At 40.5% G+C, this 18615-nt stretch overlaps 2 protein-coding genes and 1 long non-coding RNA gene across 9 annotated transcripts in view; 2 read left to right on the plus strand and 1 right to left on the minus strand.

Annotated features, from left to right (window-relative positions):
* Nucleotides 1-18615, minus strand: part of LOC129487712 (disintegrin and metalloproteinase domain-containing protein 21) — a 108096-nt gene that overhangs the window by 58172 nt on the left and 31309 nt on the right. For 3 of the 7 annotated variants that reach the window (XM_055288972.2, XM_055288973.2, XM_055288971.1), the window contains one exon: nt 13879-16434. In XM_055288972.2, coding sequence (XP_055144947.1) covers nt 14115-16283 — 2169 coding nt within the window. In that variant the 5' untranslated portion in view covers nt 16284-16434 and the 3' untranslated portion in view covers nt 13879-14114. Of the gene's footprint in view, nt 1-6631; nt 6861-8330; nt 8446-9953; nt 10075-12570; nt 12806-13878; nt 16435-18615 lie in introns of those variants that run through there. The other 4 variants (XR_010122082.1, XM_063644379.1, XM_063644380.1 and 1 more) reach the window with 4 other exon arrangements.
* LOC129487713 (uncharacterized) overlaps nt 1-18615 on the plus strand; it is a 44473-nt gene that overhangs the window by 2710 nt on the left and 23148 nt on the right. The gene's annotated exons all lie outside the window — the stretch shown is intronic.
* On the plus strand, nt 2142-4539 carry LOC134731314 (disintegrin and metalloproteinase domain-containing protein 20-like). Its single transcript, XM_063644377.1, is given in 3 exon segments — nt 2142-2972; nt 2974-4170; nt 4172-4539. Coding segments are annotated over 3 exon segments (2229 nt in total). The 5' UTR covers nt 2142-2198; the 3' UTR covers nt 4430-4539.

Below are 18615 nucleotides of genomic sequence, written 5' to 3' on the forward strand. Positions count from 1 at the left end.
GACACACAGCTGGTACCTGCTGCTTGGTGCATGTGAAAAAAAACAAAAACAAAAACACTTTTGGTCACAGAAGTCTTCTTTAGTGTTGATTGTTGTTGCAGTGTGAGAGCAGAGGACAAAAACTGTTTGACAGTTTGCTGAAAACAGTACCTGAATATAAAAAGCAGCCTAATTATCCTTCTAATATCGCTTCCCTCATGTCATCCCCATTCTTACAGATTTCAGTCAAAATTTCCCGTCATGTCAAATAATAAACGGATAACTAGCTATTACTCCTCCCCAAAGGGCTCAACTCTTTTTATCTGTTCCTATTTTTCAATAATTCTTAATATACATATAGTGTATAAATTAGTAATTTTATAATTCTTACCATTACAATTACTTTTATTCCTCTTTCTACTTTTATTACATTACTTTCTTCTAGAAATTATTTTTTTTTATTGTGGCCAGTTTATTTCAGGCTGAGATCAACTCATTCTTGTACTTTTAAAGTATTTCCAACTGCACTGAATTTAAAACAAATCTTTCAATGTTGCACACATTTAAATATTAATATATTCTTCTTTTCTAAATATTACCTTGTATAAATCCTCCCAACTAAAAGGTATGATTCATAAGAGGAGAAAAATAAATGAGGTAAGCTGCTGTAGGTAACTTCCTTATACCAAATTGAGTCTGTTTTCATGCAATTCTATGTTAAAACTAGTTTTGAAAAGGAAAGGGAGATGGTTTCTGAGATAATTTCATGATGTGCTAATTCTGGATTGAGTCAGAAAGAACCTAAGGTCAGGTCTTTTATAGAAAATTAACTCTTGAGGTGTACTTAGCTTATGATAAAATACACAGATTTTAAGGGTGCAGCTTGATGAGCTTTTATTTGAAATCACCATTGCAATCAAGATATTTGACTGATAATTTACCTTTTTCCAGAAAGGTCCTTTTATGCCCCATTCCCCTGCTCACACATCTAGAAACTAATAATTACATTTCTATTTCCATAGATTAATATGAAGTATCCTAGAACTTCATACAAATTAAAACATAAACTACTCCATTTGGTCTGGCTTCTTTGTCTCATAATTTCTTTGAAATTCAACCATGATCTTGCATGTTTCAGAAGTTTGTTCATGTTATAACAGAGGAGTATTTCAATTAATGAATATATCAGTTTTTTTATCCATTCACCTATCAAGGACGGGTTCTTGGTTTCCAGATTGTAGAATACATTTATGAATAATACTGCTATGAACATTCCTAGAGACAAGACTATGTGGTAAGTTCCTAGGACTGAAATTGCTGGATCATAGCGTAGGTATATGTTTAACTTGATAAGAAATTAGGCCGGGCGCGGTGGCTCACGCTTATAATCCCAGCACTTTGGGAGGCCGAGGCGGGCGGATCACGAGGTCAGGAGATCGAGACCACGGTGAAACCCCGTCTCTACTAAAAATACAAAAAATTAGCCGGGCATGGTGGCGGGCGCCTGTAGTCCCAGCTACTCGGAGAGGCTGAGGCAGGAGAATGGCGTGAACCCGGGAGGCGGAGCTTGCAGTGAGCCGAGATTGTGCCACTGCACTCCAGCCTGGGTGACAGAGCAAGACTCCGTCTCAAAAAAAAAAAAAAAAAAAAAAAGAAATTATAGTTACACACCCTAATTTTTCTCATGACATTTTACTCTCCAGTTCATCCATTACCCTCAACTCCATTTGATTTCTATAACCTCTAAGTCTATCCTCAAAATTCTTTTAAGAAGTTTCTACTTTCCTTATCATTGTATACGCTTCCCTCTTTTAATTACATGTTGAATCCTTCCCTCATTTAGGCTTGAGAAAAATGTCCTTAAGTGTCGTAAACTTGCATCAAACCCACTTACTCATCAAACCCCACTTATGACTTCCCTTAGAGGACAAGGGACATTTCAGTTCAGTTATATACTGCTATTCGCAATTCCTGCCATTTTTTTCTCTTCCTTTGACCCCTGGCCTAGGTCTCCAGCTCACTGAAAACAGCCTCCCCTGATGAACACACCATTGTTATGTAATAGCCTAACCCTTACCCCTCACCTATCAGGGGGTGCCAAGCCTGCAGACTCACTCTGCTTTCCTAATAACTGCCCTGAGGAGAAGGCTGAAGACTGAGGAATCCTCTTTCTGCCTCCCATTTGATTGCATTGTCTTTGGTCAAAGCTTCCCTTATTCATGGGACCTGCCTGGGTCCAGGACCCCTTGACAGGTGCTCTCTGGCTGCCTGTCCTCTGGGCACTCTTGTCCCAGGTCTATTGTTTTCATGACCCACCAGGATGGCGCTTCACTTCCTCAGAAATTGTGATCCCCAGGAAAGTGCCCCACAGGAGGGGTGGAATTAAGATGCCAGACCAACTCTCTTACAGCATGCGTTTCTGGGGCCGAAGACACGTGATTCACATGACGCTCAAGAAGAACATGATGCCCAGACATTTACCTGTTTTTACTGATAATGACCAAGGGGCCATGCAGGAGAACTACCCTTTTGTCCCACAAGATTGTTACTACGACTGCTACCTGGAAGGGGTTCCTGGGTCTGTGGCCACATTGGACACCTGCCGTGGAGGTCTGCATGGCATGCTGCAGGTGGATGACCTGACTTATGAAATCAAACCCCTGGAGGCTTCTTCCAAATTTGAGCATATAGTATCTCTGCTTGTGTCAGAAGAAAGACCAGGAGAGGTTAGTAGATGTAAGACTGAAGGGGAAGAGATAGATCAAGAATCTGAAAAGGTAAAACTGGCTGAAACTCCCAGAGCAGGCCACGTTTATTTGTGGAGGCATCATAGAAAAAACTTGAAACTTCACTACACGGTTACTAATGGATTATTCATGCAGAACCCTAATGTGTCACACATAATAGAGAATGTAGTGATTATTAACAGCATCATACATACCATTTTCAAACCAGTTTATTTAAATGTCCATGTACGTCTTTTGTGCATATGGAAATGATATGGATATAGTAATGTTGTATAACATGCCTGCCGAAATGGTTGTAGGAGAGTTTGGTTTGTGGAAATATTATGGATGGTTTTCACAAATTCCACATGATACCTCAGTTGTTTTTACAGCACATCGACTTCAAAACAGTGAGTGTTATGCTAGCTTTGATGGAATATGCAACCCCAACTGGGGAGCAATGTTTGTGTATTTAATGAATTATCACCTATTTAGGGGGGCATGTGTTACAGCACATGCACTAGGTCATAACATGGGCTTGAGACATGATTCTGTTGGTTGTTATTGTTTTTGACGAACCAACTGTCTCATGGCTCCTGTTCCTGATCTTAATGATATGACGAGCAATTGTTCTTATGAGATAATTCAACACAAGTTTAATCAGTGGGATCCTTGTTTGAGTGCTCCAAATGTTCCATACACTAATTTTCCGTACGTAGCTCCTCGTTGTGGAGACAAGATCAAAAATCAGAGGGAAGAATGTGACTGTGGCTCCCTTAAATATTGTGCCAGTGATAGATGTTGTGAGACCTCTTGTACCCTTCCTCTTGGCAGTGTTTGCAATACAGGACTTTGCTGCCATGAGTGTAAATATGCTGCCCCTGGAGTGGTTTGCAGAGACTTGGGTGGTGTATGTGATCTACCGGAATACTGTGATGGGAAAAAGGAAGAGTGTCCAAATGACGTCTACATCCAGGATGGAACCCCTTGTTCAGCAGTATCTGTTTGTATAAGAGGAAACTGCAGTGACCGTGATATGCAGTGTCAAGCCCTTTTTGGCTACCAAGTGAAAGACGGTTCCCCAGCGTGCTATCAAAAATTGAATAGGATTGGTAACCGATTTGGAAACTGTGGGGTTATTCTACGGCGAGGCGGAAGTAGACCTTTTCCATGTGAAGAAGATGATGGTTTTTGTGGAATGTTGCACTGTAGTGATGTCAGCCACATTCCCGGTGGAGGTGAGCACACTACATTTCGTAATATATTAGTACCCGACATAAAAGAAGAAAAATGCTTTGGCTATGAAGCACACCCGGGGACAGACTTGCCAGAAATGGGGCTGGTAGTGGATGGTGCAACCTGTGGCCCAGGGAGCTACTGTCTTAAACACAATTGCACTTTTTATCAAGACCTGCATTTTGAGTGTGATCTTAAAACATGCAATTACAAAGGAGTGTGTAACAACAAAAAAACATTGTCACTGTCTGCATGGGTGGCAACCACCAACATGTGAACAGAGAGGAAAAGGAGGTAGTATAGATAGTGGCCCTCCACCTGACAAACAATACCGTATTGCAAGCAGCATACTTGTAAATACAAACCGAGCACTAGTTTTAATATGTATTCGTTACATCCTTTTTCTGGTTTCGCTTCTCTTTGGTGGCTTTTTACAAGCAATACAATTTTAGGGAAGAGAAAGGGAAAGAGCCCACACAATGGAGTAAATTACATTGACACTTACTGGGAGATATAATCAATAGTCACTCTGACAATTACATCATCTTTTAGCAATTCTGATGTCATCTTGAAATAAAATCACTTGGCAATTTAAAAAGGTCTGTGTGTTTAAATTTACTTAACATTTCATGTCTGATCATATTCTCAATACTTCTATAGATGATGGCAGAAACTCTTAGATTCACTAACAAGAGGACTTGTACTCATTTAAGATTTGGGGTCTAATGTTTTCTATATACCCCTGTGGCAAATCCTGTTTGCACTAATATACATTTGCTTTGCTTTAACACTCTTAAGGTCTTTTTCTTTTTCTTATTTTTTGAGACAAGGTCTCACTCTGGCGCCCAGGCTGCCAGGCTGGAATGCAGTGGCGCAATCTTGGCTCACTGCAACCTCTGCCTCCTGAGTTCAAGCAATTCTCCTGCTTCAATCTCCTGAGTAGCTGGGATTACAGGCACACACCACCATGCCTGACTAATTTTTGTATTTTTAGGAGACAGAGGGTTTCACCATGTTGGCCAGACTGGTCTCAAACTTCTGGCCTCAAGTGATTCACCTGCCTCGGCCTCCCAAAGTGCTGGGATTACAGGCATTAGCCACCGCACCCAGCCTTAAGGTCTTTTTCTGATTGGTTACATTTGCGATGTTTGTTATTTGTCCATTTTATTGTTAGTGTTAAACAAATAAACATAAAAGGCTACTTTGGCAGTTATATGGTAGGAAGATTTTAAAAAGCTTTTGTGTCATAGGCACCTTGAACTTCAACAGTGGTTCTACCAACTGCTGATTGTGTGATTATAGGCAAAGTCTTAATATTTCAGTTTCAAGGTCCACATTTTACATTCCCAGTTGAAATGTACTTTTGTAAAGCTTTGTGACAATCAAAAGAAAGCACTTAGAAAAGCCTAAAACATTTTCAGCACTTGGTACATGCTGTCTGCTATCATTTTCATTATTCTCAATATTTCTGCGTTGTGTTAAGCCTGGAGAATCCCATATGTAATTTCTCTGGCTTTTTGTCTTTACTGTTAAACTATTACAGAAAGGGTCATTATTCACTGATAAATCACTTCTCAATTTCTCTGGAAATTAAAGGTATGGGACATCATATTTTAAATCTCCAGGAACTGCCTAAGCGCAGCCTATCTATAAGTTACAGGATGGAACTGACAGTCTGATAAATGTACAGACACAAAATCTTTCCTACAGGGAAACAGGAAGAATCACTTCAGAAATAGTGCACTAAGGTTGGGCACAGTGACTCGTGGCTATAATCCCAGAAATTTGGGGGCCTGAGGTGGGAGGATTCCTCAAGGCCAGGAGTTTGAGACCAACCTGGGCAACATTGTGAGACTCTGTCTCTATAAACTATCAAAAAATAACAAAAAAAAAATACCCCGGCATGGTGGCACACACCTGCAGTCCTAGCAATTCAGGAATCTGAGGAGGGAGGATCAGTTCGAGACCAGCCTGGGCAACATAGTGAGATCTTGTCAACACAAAATATAAAGAAATTGGCTAGGCATGGTGGCACATGCCTGTGGTCCTAGCTACTCAGGAGGCTGAGGCAGGAAGATCACTTGAGGCCAGGAGTTCAAGACCAACCTGGGCAAGATAGCAAGAACCTGTCTCTAAAAAAAATAAAAAAAACAGCCAGGTGTGATAGTGTATCTCTATAGATCCAGCTTCTTGGGAGGCTGAGGCAGGAGGATCACTTGAGACCAGGAGCTGGAGGTTACAGTGAGTCATGATCCTACCACTGCACTCCAGCTGAGTGAAAGAGTGACACACTGTGTGTGTGTCTGTGTGTGTGTGTCTGGGTGTGTTTTAAAAACTTTTCCCTTGTTTTTAAGGCTTGTCATATCCAACAAGAGATGATGTTCCAGGTCAAATAATAAGAGGGAGCTGGAGATATGGAAGAAAAGAAGCAAGGGGGACTTTAAGAAGATAGGTATCAGGATAGAAGGGAGGTGAGAATCAGAGTCATAAACAGAGGTAGAAGGGAGGAGTCTTTTGGGAAAGGAAGACCATTGAAGTTGTTGAAAACAGGACTCAAGACTAGAGACTGTTCAAAATATTTCTTTTCTTGGTTTCTTCATACCAATTAAAGTAAGTAAGTTATCCGTGGAGTGTCAACTATTCTGCTACTCTTTTCTTCTAAGGTGACACAAAAAATGCACAAGTTTGACATGCTCCAGGTAACCAAAGGCAGTGCATTTCAAATTTATTCCTGATGAAATCACGCCACTTAAGAATTTAACAGATTGATCAACGTTGCACCAGACCACGTGTTTACACAGATCTGGCCAGGTGTTTGGGTTGAATAGGAGTTTCCGTAGTAGAAGAAATTTGAGATAATAGAAGAGTCTTGTCCCAGCTTAGGAAAGTTGCCTAAACTCTCTGCACATCTAAAGAACTCTGAAAGACGGAAGGAAAATGCTGACTTCAGTCTGATAAAAGGGTACCTAGAAAAAAGTCAAAGCATGCAACCACCATGCTCTGAAAGAAAGTCAGGTGATGGGATGATCTGTGCAGCAAACCACCGTGGCAGTGTTTACCTGTGTAACGAACCTGCACGTCCTATCCTGCACATGTACCGCTGACCTTAAAATAAAAGTTGGAAATCAAAAATAAAAATTTAAATGAGGGAAAAAAAAGAGAAAAGAATCAGAGACCAAGAGCAGGGCTTACCTCTCCACCCAAGGAAATTAGGGTTCTTTGATAATGCTGTCTTTGACACAAAACTGGGCAGTGTTGGCCTTTTGTCCAAAACTATTCCAAGTAACAACACAAAATTATTAAATATATATATATAGTTTTTTTAAGTGACTCAGATAGAGTTTAAAGGCTTTATTCAGTTGAACTACATGAGGGAGTACCTGAAGACCAGGTGATATCACAAGTGAAGCAGGGTCAAGGTTTTTACAAGATGGGAACGTTTTGAGTAGCTGTCCTTGTCCTTTCAATTTTAGCATCAGTGTTCACCTTAACCAAAACTCGTAGATGGGGACTATTCGTATTTCCTTGTCCCTTCTTTGGAGTCTAATAACCAACAGAACAATAATTCTGAGAACTGTCTTTACAAACCTTGTGGGTTTTTGGATAGCAATGGGCTGTGAGAGGTATATAGTTTTTTTTTTTTTTTTAAAGGGTTGCGGGAAGGGTGCTGGGCACAGTTGCTCATGCCTATAATCCTAGTACTTTGGGAGGCCAAGGTGGGAGGAATGCTTGAGCCCAGGACTTTGAGACCAGCTTGGGCAACATAGCAAGACCCCATCTTTATAACATTAATTTTGTTTTAATTTTTTTTTTTTTTTGAGACGGAGTCTTGCTGTGTCGCTCAGGCTGGAGTGCAGGGGCGCAATCTCGGCTCACTGCAAGCTCCGCCTCCTAGATTCACGCCATTCTCCTGCCTCAGCCTCTCCGAGTAGCTGGGACTACAGGCGCCCGCCGGCTAATTTTTTGTATTTTTAGTAGAGATGGGGTTTCACCGTGGTCTCGATCTCCTGACCTCGTGATCCACCCGCCTTGGCCTCCCAAAGTGCTGGGATTACAAGCGTGAGCCACCGCACCCGGCCATTTTGTTTTAATTTTTAAAAAATAAAGAGAAGAAGGAAAAAGAAAAAGGACAAAAGTGTGAGTCAGGGAGGACCCAGAGCACTTGCTATAATGTTTGTTTTAAATCTTTTGCACCTTCATCCCAGGAGGTCAACACTGCTGCACATATCCATTCACAGTTACCATTGCCTTGGGTAGTTCCAAGTGGCTCCCCAGTGAATGCCCTAGTTTCTCCACATAATCCTCCATGCCTCTACTGGGGCTCAGCAGCCTTACCTCCCCCTGCTATCCAGGGTCAATTACTCCTGCCAAAATGACTCTTCTTTTTACCTGCTTGTCCTTGAACAGAAGATGTCCCAGATGCCCTGAGGGCAGCTTGCAGGTCTATGGAACTTATGCTGAGTGCCCTGGCGGAGATGCATTCTCTTTGTGGACCAAGACCTGCCTAGAGAACAGATAGTTGCAGAGAGGGAAGCAGATCAATGGATCATCAAGTGTGATGATAAGTGAGGCCACCCAGCTTCTCTTCCTTGGTTCTGGGCCCCATATATTCTTTCTATTGCATATTCAACACCATGTAGGAATCTCTGACTTCATATACACAATGCATTGTGAAGGCTGGCACTCAATTCTATTCTTTCAGAATATTGTTTCTGAGCTGGCACTCTGGCCCTGCCTTCTGCAGGCCATTCTAAGCAGTCTAGAAGAATAGATGCTACTAAATATTTGATATATGATACAAACAATATAATTCATTGCTACCATTCTTGCACCTCATACACTGAAGAGTGAATGAATCCTCTTCATATGCCAAGTTGCATGAGATTCCATGCTTAAAGATCCCACAATCCATATACCCCCAGTAGTGGTGCTGGCTCAAGTTCTGCAGACAATATCATAACTAGAATATGTATATTTTCTTGTGTGAACTAATCTCTGGCCCTCCCAGGATAAAAGGTGCACAAAGTAGTCAATGTCTCACTAATTTGCTCTTTGGTTTCCTTGAAGAATAGTACCTTCCCAGAAACTCAACCTTGATCTGTGTCACTGGCAAGTTGGACATTCATGGCAGAAGTGTCTTGATTAATTCTCTTGGCAAGTGGGAGTCCATGCCATTGAGCCCAATGTACCTGTATCTCTGCCACCATGGCCACTTGTTTGTGTGCCCCTTGAAGAACTCATATATATAGATATCCTCTCAAGAGTGTGAAGACCCAAAACAATGGCTAAAGCAGAAGGCTTTTTTACCTCTAGAAAAAGAACAACACATTTGTGAAGAAATGACAAAAGGATCTAAGCTAGGGACAGTGAATTCCAGGGAAGTCACTAGGAGATATATTGGTAGGGAGGAGGAGTTATAAAGCTAGGGAGAGATAAGAGTTACTTTATTTGTACAGGTCTACTGAAGCAACAATTTCCAATCTTTGGGGATAGGGTTATTTTCTTGTCCTGGTACAGGGAAGGCATCTTTCTCCATGGAATTTTTATGGCTTGCTATATGTGGGAAAAGGCAGGTCAGATAGTCACTTCTGGAACTACAGTTTCCAAAGTGCTTTGAGCTTTGAAGTAATCAATATACTAATTTGGCATATTTTAGAGCAGCAAATTTTTAACTCCTTTATTTTCCCTGTCTGAAACTTCCCTAACAGTTTCAAATTAAAAGCTGAGTTAGTGTTTGTGGAGAGAAGAGTTGTGTTAGTAGCTGAGTGGCAAGGGGTCTGCAAAGGGAGAGAAGAACACAGATTAGAAGGAGAATTAATAAGCAGAAAAGAACAACTCTAAACACATTTACCCATACTACATTCAACCAGTCTCCTATCACTGACAATAGTTCAGTCCAATTGAATGGTTTAGCCTCATTTATAAGATGAACAGTGTTTATCTTGTCTTTCAAAAAGTTCAGATTAGATTCTATTTGTCCCTAGTGATTTAAACATAAGCAGGGTTCCTCACCAATGATTGCTCAAGCTCCTCCTTCTTGGGCTGTCATTGTATACAAGACATGGTGATTCTGAAGTACAACAGAGGCTAAACTGTTAACTTCTGATTGGAGTCTTCTCAGTGCTTGCATAGTAATACTGACTGCTGTTCTATTACTATGGAAACAGTGAGAATTGCCCTTTCCCTCTCATAAGTTCCAAAGCCTGGGAAAATGGATCTCAGCATGGAAAAGAACTTAGAATTGTGACATATCAGTGGATTTTCTATAACATCTCATTTAGTACGCTTGTGTGGCACTACTTTATAAACAAAGGAGCCCAAGTTTATAATTTGGCTGACATTGAAGGAGGAGTACCTGGTGACAAAAGTGTTAGGTATCTGAGTCCCCATCATTCTGACCACGTAGGTGGGAACCCTTCATAGACCTTGTCACCACACAAGATAAAAAGACCAGTGTGGTTCACAAATAATGTCAGAGTGAAACTCGTGACCCTACAGATTGGGGTTTGTTGTGCCTTGTCTTCTGTCATATTGGCATCTGTGTATCTATATGTGCCCCTCTCAGTCCATAGGAGCAGAACAGATTGCACAATATCAGATATAGGAGATCTTTAGTTTGGTTTTGGCAGCTATAGGGCTTGATTTTGTCACCTGGCCAAGTTATTCCACATTTTTTGAATACTCACCATGCTATCACCATGTAATCTTTGGTGCCTATCAGTCTAATGAGAGGAGCAAGTGAGCAAATCCAAGTTGCACAGGGCTGACTTCTGGGCCATCCATAACATGTGGTGATGTGGCAAGTGTTTGTGCCATAAGAGTCAGTGTCAGGACCATTTATGACCTTTGTGAGAGGCTTATGTGTGCCATCCGTGGCATGAAGTCACAGGGTTTGATTGTACTACTGCCTTGGGAAGTTACCTAGGAAAGGTCATGCACCATCTCTGCTTTCAGTACAAAGGGAAAAATCCCTTTCTAATGTCTTTACCTAAACAAATGACAGTCCTCAACCTTCTATACAGGTGTCCAACTCACCAGAAAGAGAAGTAGTGTGACGTTGTTTTCTTTTCATGGAAGCCATACCTTGGCATGCATCTGGCTCCAAACTTGACCCACCAGGTATTTTCATCAGCAGGAACGAAAATAAGTTCAGATAATTTTGCATAATCTAGATGCTGATATACCCAGCAATCAGATGGCTTAGTTCACATGGCCAGGGTTTGGAAAACTCATGCAAAAGGATGTCAGTTCTGTGCCTAAACTGTTAAGAAAACAATAAGGGTTAATAACAATAAGACATAGTTTGAAAGAAAGTCCATAGTGGAGGATCACAGGGAGAATTGAATAGACTGAGACACTTTCCAGTCAGCTTTTTCAATAGGTGCTCAAAGAACAAAGAAGACTTTGTGAAGAAAAGAATAGAGTTTTTTGAAGTTTTCTTTGGGGGGAAAGTAGAGACCCTGTTCCTGTTATACTAACAATGTACAGCCTCACTTGGGCCCCAACACCACAGAGAAGTTTCATGAGGACTGGGGAAGCTGTCATGCTCATTCACACAACATTTCTCATTGGTTGAGAGTTGCTTTCACATGCGTTAACTCCTTCTTGCTTCCAGCCTGCTCTATGAATGGGCTGAGCTCACCCCCATAAAGTAGAATGCCATTAGTGTACATAGTTGTCATCAGTACTACAGACAACCTCAAGGTTCAGCCTAAGAGGATACAGGCAGGTACCACTAGAATCTGCTGTACCATACTTTCCAGCCCTAAATACCTTTACTTTTACTCTCGTTTCCCTAGGATTGTATTTTCCAAATAAACCATTTAGATTTATTCCTTGCCTCAGCATATGTTTTCTAAGGAACCTGAGTACAGTAGATGTTGAAAGCCCACCCTCCATCTTCTTGTCCCACTTGAGTTCACTTGAAGCCACAGTAGACAATCTCCATGCTCTGAGAGTTTACCACTTCAAGTGCTTATATCTCAGATATTCTTTTCCTTACAGCTTTCTCCTGAACCATGGAGTATGAATCAAAGGTGTGTTTCACATGACTTCTCAGAAAGCCCACAGGGATGACTCCAGTAGTACACAGAGAAAACTTGTTCATTAGTCTGCCCTGTTTTGTGCTTCCCCAGAAAACTAACTCCACCTAAATCCTGTGTCTGGGTCTGCTTTTTGGGCAATCCAAATTAATACAGGAGATAAGACTCTATGCTTGTTATAAAAAGGTTAATTCTACCCACCAATCCTGATATAATTGACTGATATAGCTCTAATTAACTCAATGAATATAAAATAACTATGCAGCTTTTCTTAAAATAAGAATATTGCAAAATGCACTGCCTCTTGTAAAAATTTACAAGTAAAATAAGGTGACTCTAACAAATTAACTTTAAAATACAATACAGGATACCAACTTACCAGCAAAGCAGTGATAAAGGATTTATTCTATGAAGTGTATCAGGACAACAGGCTACCCATTCGGAAAAGTATACAATTAGATACCTATCTCATTCCTTATAGCAAAATAAATTCCACAATTAAGCGTGGAAACCAACATAATCCAAGAAAAGTAATCTCAAGCAGAAATATAAAACTCAGCAAATATAAAAGAACATTAGGCTGACAAATTTTACTTTAATTGACTTCAATGGTTTTTTACCATAAAGCTTTTCAAAAAAGAACCAATAAACTGGAGCAGCTACCTTTTGTCTCCATATGGATGTGTACACTTACAACATGTGGAGCTTTCTCTGATTTGACCAGATATACACTTGATTCATTCCTCCTTCCTTGTATGGCTCCAGTAGCTGTCCTCTGCTTCTTTTTGCTAGCACATTGTTGGACCCTCTCCATCTCTATTCCTAGAGGGCATCAAACCATAAAGGATGACCACAAAGTGACGGGGCACACAAGTGGAACACTTACCATTTCATAAGGAATGCTTCTATGAAGATATAACATTTAACCTCTATTGAGAGAAAATAGGAGTTTTCCAGGGCAAGGGAGTAGGGGCAGGGTGGTAAACAGCATTTTGGGAATGGGGATTTCATATACAAATATGCAGAGAACGACACAGCCAAATATATTCTAAACATGAAATAGATAGAAGATGCAAAGTTGGCAAAGCGTAATGAAAAATGATATGCAAAAGGTATTTTGACTCAATTTACAGTGTGCCATTCAGAAGTTAACTGATCAATACAAAGGGTATCTGACTCATTCTGTGTTTTCAAGAGACAGGCTTTCCAAAAACACTGAGAATAGACGGAGGAGATACATTGGGGCAAGAAAAGACCAGCAAAGTGCGCCAGGTACAAACAGCAGCATTTTAAATATTCAAAGTTTAATTTTGAGCAAGAGCTCCAGTAGTTTAAAAAAGAGGATCAGAATGACATCCCAAGGTATCAAAATATTATTTTTACTTTTCATAATTTCATTTAATACTCCATTCAGATTCATGATTTAAGTATTTATTGTGTAGTAAGCACTGTGCACTGTTCCAGCTATTGAGGATACAATGATGAGCAAAACAGATGAAAACAACCCCGCCCTCCTGGAGATTATATTTTGGTATGTGAAGCAAGCAAATGCTCCAAAAGGATATCCAAACTGCCAACTTAAGACAAAGAGCTAGGAAGCACACAGGGAGCAAGATCAGGAGATTTCATCAGATAACAATTTGTTTATACTTAACAAAAATTCACTTATTTCTCTTTTGATTACCAAATAAAACCAAGAAGCTGGGTGGGACAAATATTATTATCACCCCTACCCCTTTTCAGATTTTGAAGCAGAACATCAGAAAATTTAAGTAATTTTCCCACATTGATAAATGTCAGTAGAAAGGTAAGCATCACCCCTGGACACTCTGAGGCAGACACATCACATACATTTCCCATAAGTCATCTCTGTGCACAAGGAACACAACAAGGACAAAGGGAGGGAAGGATGTAGCTTTATTTGCTGCTTAAAACAATGAACAATAGATAGAAACACGTTAAGAATAACTTGAACTTAATGACAATGTTTGTGGTACTAATGTAAGGGAAGATCTTTGCAGCTTTCTGGAAATGGTCAGAAATGTGCTCCGTTTCAGGGATGTACTAACGTTTCTACTGCCAAGAGACTAAAGTGTACTAATGCATGGAATATTAAGTTAGAGACATTTTCTTAACCTGATGAATGAGTCTTAGTTTCTTTGGGACCAGAACATTGTTGTAGATACATAAGAAGCCCAACAGTAAACAGGAAAATCAAAACAGACAAAGAAGGAATCACAATCAGTGGCAAAAAATCTCTTCTCTTTGCAGATGCTGGGCCACTGTCAACACTGCCCCCATAGCCTCTGTGCAGGCAGTAGGGCGGGGACCACCCATAGCCACAGTGGCAGTGATGTTTGTTATTGCAGATACCCTTCATATTGCAGGTCTCAGGAAGGCAGACATGTGACAAGACAGACAGACTGACACACTTCTTGTGGATGCAGATCTTTCCTGGGCCACACACAGTACCGTCTTTTACTTCACCAATGTCAGATATGTTCATCCTTAAATGATAGTCAATACCCCAGCAGGTGACACCATTGACATGAGTGTGCTGCAAAGTAAAGTGATCTTGGAGAAGAGGAATGTCTCTCACATTCTCACATTGAACTCTCCCACAAAAGACATCAGAGATATGACATTTTAGGTATGTTGTGCCATTTATACCACAGTGACCAAAACGGTTTCCCTGAGAGTTGATTTCTTTATAGCAATTCTGAGATGCACTTTTTGCATCTTTACCAAAAATCTCCCTGCAGTGCTGGTCATGGTTATTACACCTCTTTTGATAGCAGTAGGCACTGTCACTACAGGGGATCCCGTCCTGCACATATCTGTCTTCTGGACACTGATGAGATGTTCCATTGCACCATTCTGGAAGGTCACATTCATTGACCTCTTGTCTACAGAGTTCCCCTGATGGCATGAACTTGCAGTCTTTGCAACAAAGCCCAAAAGCACAGGCAGCCCCAGGCCTTAGAGTGCAGTTCAACAGACAACAGGCGTCTTGTTCACACTGCTGTACGGATCCACAGTCACACTGCTCTTCTCTTTCAACCACACCATTCCCACAGCGCTTTAGCATAAAGATTTCCCCCAATCTTGGAGGATTATGCAGACATGATCCCTGGTTTAAGATGGTCTTCATAAAATCAGCATAACTGCAATTGGTGAATTTCTCTGCTGGCACTCTAAAAGTATTCATGATGCAACCTCTTTCCCCACAAAAACAGAATTCTTCATCATGCTGCATACCCAACGTATGACCTAACTCATGGGCCACAGTGTTGGCAAAAAGAGACCAGGTATCTCCTTGAAAATTATCAACTCCACAATCAATAGGTGGACGACATATTCCTGCAACATAGGCTAGACCAAGTATACTTATAAGTGAATTTTTTATGAACATATGTGCAGCATCATGCTGTAGCTGGGAAAGACTGATTTGTTTCCATTGAGAGAAATCGTTCAGGACCTGTTCTATGCTTGTCATTGGGAAAACATTTCCTTGATTCCAAATTTCAATTCCAATCAAAATTATGTAAGTACCTAACTGCTGATACATGGAATCCACTATGTTGACAACAAGAAATACATCCTCTTGCACCTTTGAGTTGTTGCTTTGAGAGTAAATGAAGAAATCATGGTTCACCACAACAACTAGCTCCAGAAACCATGTATGGGTCCACCAGTCACCAGCAGATTTTGGTTCCAGAGCTGAGTTCTCAGCCTCTTCAAATTCCAACTGTTGGTGTGCTACTTCCTTCTCTGTTAAGCCACATCTCATAGCTGGGAATTGTGTCTCATTATTGTTTATCTTATAAACCAGGTGTTCAAATGTGGCAGAGTGCCTGATGGGTTCAATTTCATAAGTGAGGCCATTTATTTTTAATACTCCTCGAAAGCCCCCAAAACATGCACTGAACACAACCAGAGACTCAGGGGCCCCCTCCACGTAACCATGATAGTAACAGTCATCTGGGATGAAGAGCTGATCCTCCAGGAGGGCACGCTCATCTGTGTAGGTGAACACTGGGAGGTGTCTAGAAACCAAGAGCTTCTTGACCCTCATATGAACAACGTGTTTCTGGCCCCCAAACCGCAGACTATAGGAGAGCCATCCAGGAGCCTTTGCACTTCTGCCCCTGCTGATCACCTTCAAGGGGATCACCACTTCTGGGGAAGTGAAATGCTGGGAGGGTCCAGCCTGACAGTAGCCAGAAATAGACAAAAATACGCCAAGCCAGAGCAGCAGAAGAGTGACCCTGATGTACACTAGGGTCCCATCCACTGCCATTATGAAGCTGTCGTTATGGAGCCATCTGTCCAGAGCAGAAGAGGACAAGGTGTGAGGCACTGCTGGTCTGGTTCCTCCCTCTAAGCTGCTCAGGATGCAGGGCTGACCCTATGGATCTGTGTCCTGGCAGAGTTAGATCAGAACTGCAGTGCTGGAAGTAAAAATAAAAAGATGGGTTGGAAAGGTGGTAAGTAAGGAATCAGGAGAGAAAAAGAATGGAGTAGTGAAAAACTGGTTGATGAATCAAGAAAATGCTTTGGATTTGCTTTTAGTAAATGAGGGTGGGGAGTTAGGGGGTATAGAGGAGACAACATTGGCCATGTGGTGATAATAGTTGAAGTTGGAAGATGGGTACTTAAATAGTTATCTCAATCTTTACAGGCTGTATGAAAATGGCCATAATAAAAAGTAAAAGCAAAAGTAAAGAAACTTAAGAGTAGGGTGGCTCTATATCTCAATTTGTCCAAGATAGTATTAGTTTATGCCTGTTGCCCTTGCAATAACTATTGATAGTGTCTTCTTTGACTGTCAAAACTGGAGACATCAAAAATAATCACAATTCTGTGTCAAGTTGCATCAGTCTTATGATTTACTTTAGTTTCTTTATCTCAAAGTTATTTACTATTCCTCATTGTATTCATCTTTATTCATAAGTTCATTAGACTGAAAGATTCTTGACTGCAGGGTTTATGATTTTCATTCATTTTAGTATCCTCTACAATGCCTCTTATAGCTCTATGTACAATGAAAAATGGAAAAATGGAGGAAGGATTGAAAAATATCTTGGATTATAAGTGAATGCTACTAAAATGTATTCATATTGTAGTATAATTTTTAGAAAAGAAAAAAAATTCATGAAACACTGACATCATTTAAGGGTATGGAGAGAATAATGTTGTTCTCACCAGTTAGCTACAGGAGAAACCCAAAGACAAAAGGAAAAGCTTTCAGAAGAGAAAATGAGAGGCCGGGCGCAGTGGCTCACGCCTGTAATCCTAGCACTTTGGGAGGCCGAGGCGGGCGGATCACGAGGTCAGGAGATCGAGACCATCCTGGCTAACACGGTGAAACCCCGTCTCTACTAAAAATACAAAAAATTAGCCGGGCGAGGTGGCGGGCGCCTGTAGTCCCAGCTACGCGGGAGGCTGAGGCAGGAGAATGGCGTGAACCCCCGGGGGGCGGAGCCTGCAGTGAGCCGAGATCGCGCCACTGCACTCCAGCCTGGGTGAAAGAGCGAGACTCTGTCTCAAAAAAAAAAAAAAAAAAAAAGAAAATGAGAATCTGTGCAGTTTAAAGTCTTCAGAAAAGGAACTCTTTTCTTATTAGGGCAAAAACCATTGTAGAGTCTAGTATTTTAGGATTGCTGGGAAGAGTCTGAGTGTTTGCTCAAATATATTTACCAACAGTTTTTGAAAGTGGGGAATTTCTGCACCTGTCATACAGTCTGGCTGGCAACACTTATCCATTTCTTTTTCTATTTATTAAACAAGTCTTTATGTGTTTGGAGCATACAAAGTGCAGGACATTGTGCTAGATATTAGAGAAAGAAAATCAAAATACAGAGCATTAAATAAATTATCAATTTAGTGCAGAAACTTGTGGCAGGAGCAAGAATAAGCTTTAGGAGGCCTATAATATTGTATTCAATATTTTATGTATTTCATGACTTTTTTTGCTGAGGAGAGTGTCCATGTATTTCATCATAGTCTCAAATGACTGTCAAAAGTGAGGCTAATAAGCACTGAGCATGTGTAGAAACAAACAAAAAACAGATAATTATAATATGATCAAAACCAGATAACAAAGTTTATGCTTCAGGGATCTTCATTGTACAGATCTCTATAAAGACCCTGTAAGGGGCTCAGCAATGGACTTTATGAAAGTCATATGAGTAATCAAAATTAGTCACTATACAAGAAAAATCTCAAACACCCTGAAATATTACATCGCATACATAAAAGACTTAACAGAGGTTTTCTAAAATTTGACAACAGTAAATTTAATTACTTATCTCATTACCAATAACAAGCTGTGAAGCTGAATTTTCTTTTCTAAACTATTAATAATACAAAATGAATTTTTATTAAACATACTAGGGAAAGGCAAATGCCTTTCAGTTCTTGCCATAGAAATTATAACAAAATAATTCTCTTAAGGGAGGTAATTAAATAAGAAGCAATTTAAAAACTGTAGGGAAAAGGTATCATAAAAGGGAGTCAGGAAGTTGATTAATATAATAACGAGGGGATTAAATTTTGTGATGTTTGTGGTGTTTTCAACCTTTTAATATTTATAATTTGTTGCAGCTTCTTTCTTATGCTAAATAAATCCT

This window comes from Symphalangus syndactylus, chromosome 8 (genome assembly GCF_028878055.3).
Source record: "Symphalangus syndactylus isolate Jambi chromosome 8, NHGRI_mSymSyn1-v2.1_pri, whole genome shotgun sequence".
Taxonomy (NCBI): Eukaryota; Metazoa; Chordata; class Mammalia; order Primates; family Hylobatidae; genus Symphalangus; species Symphalangus syndactylus.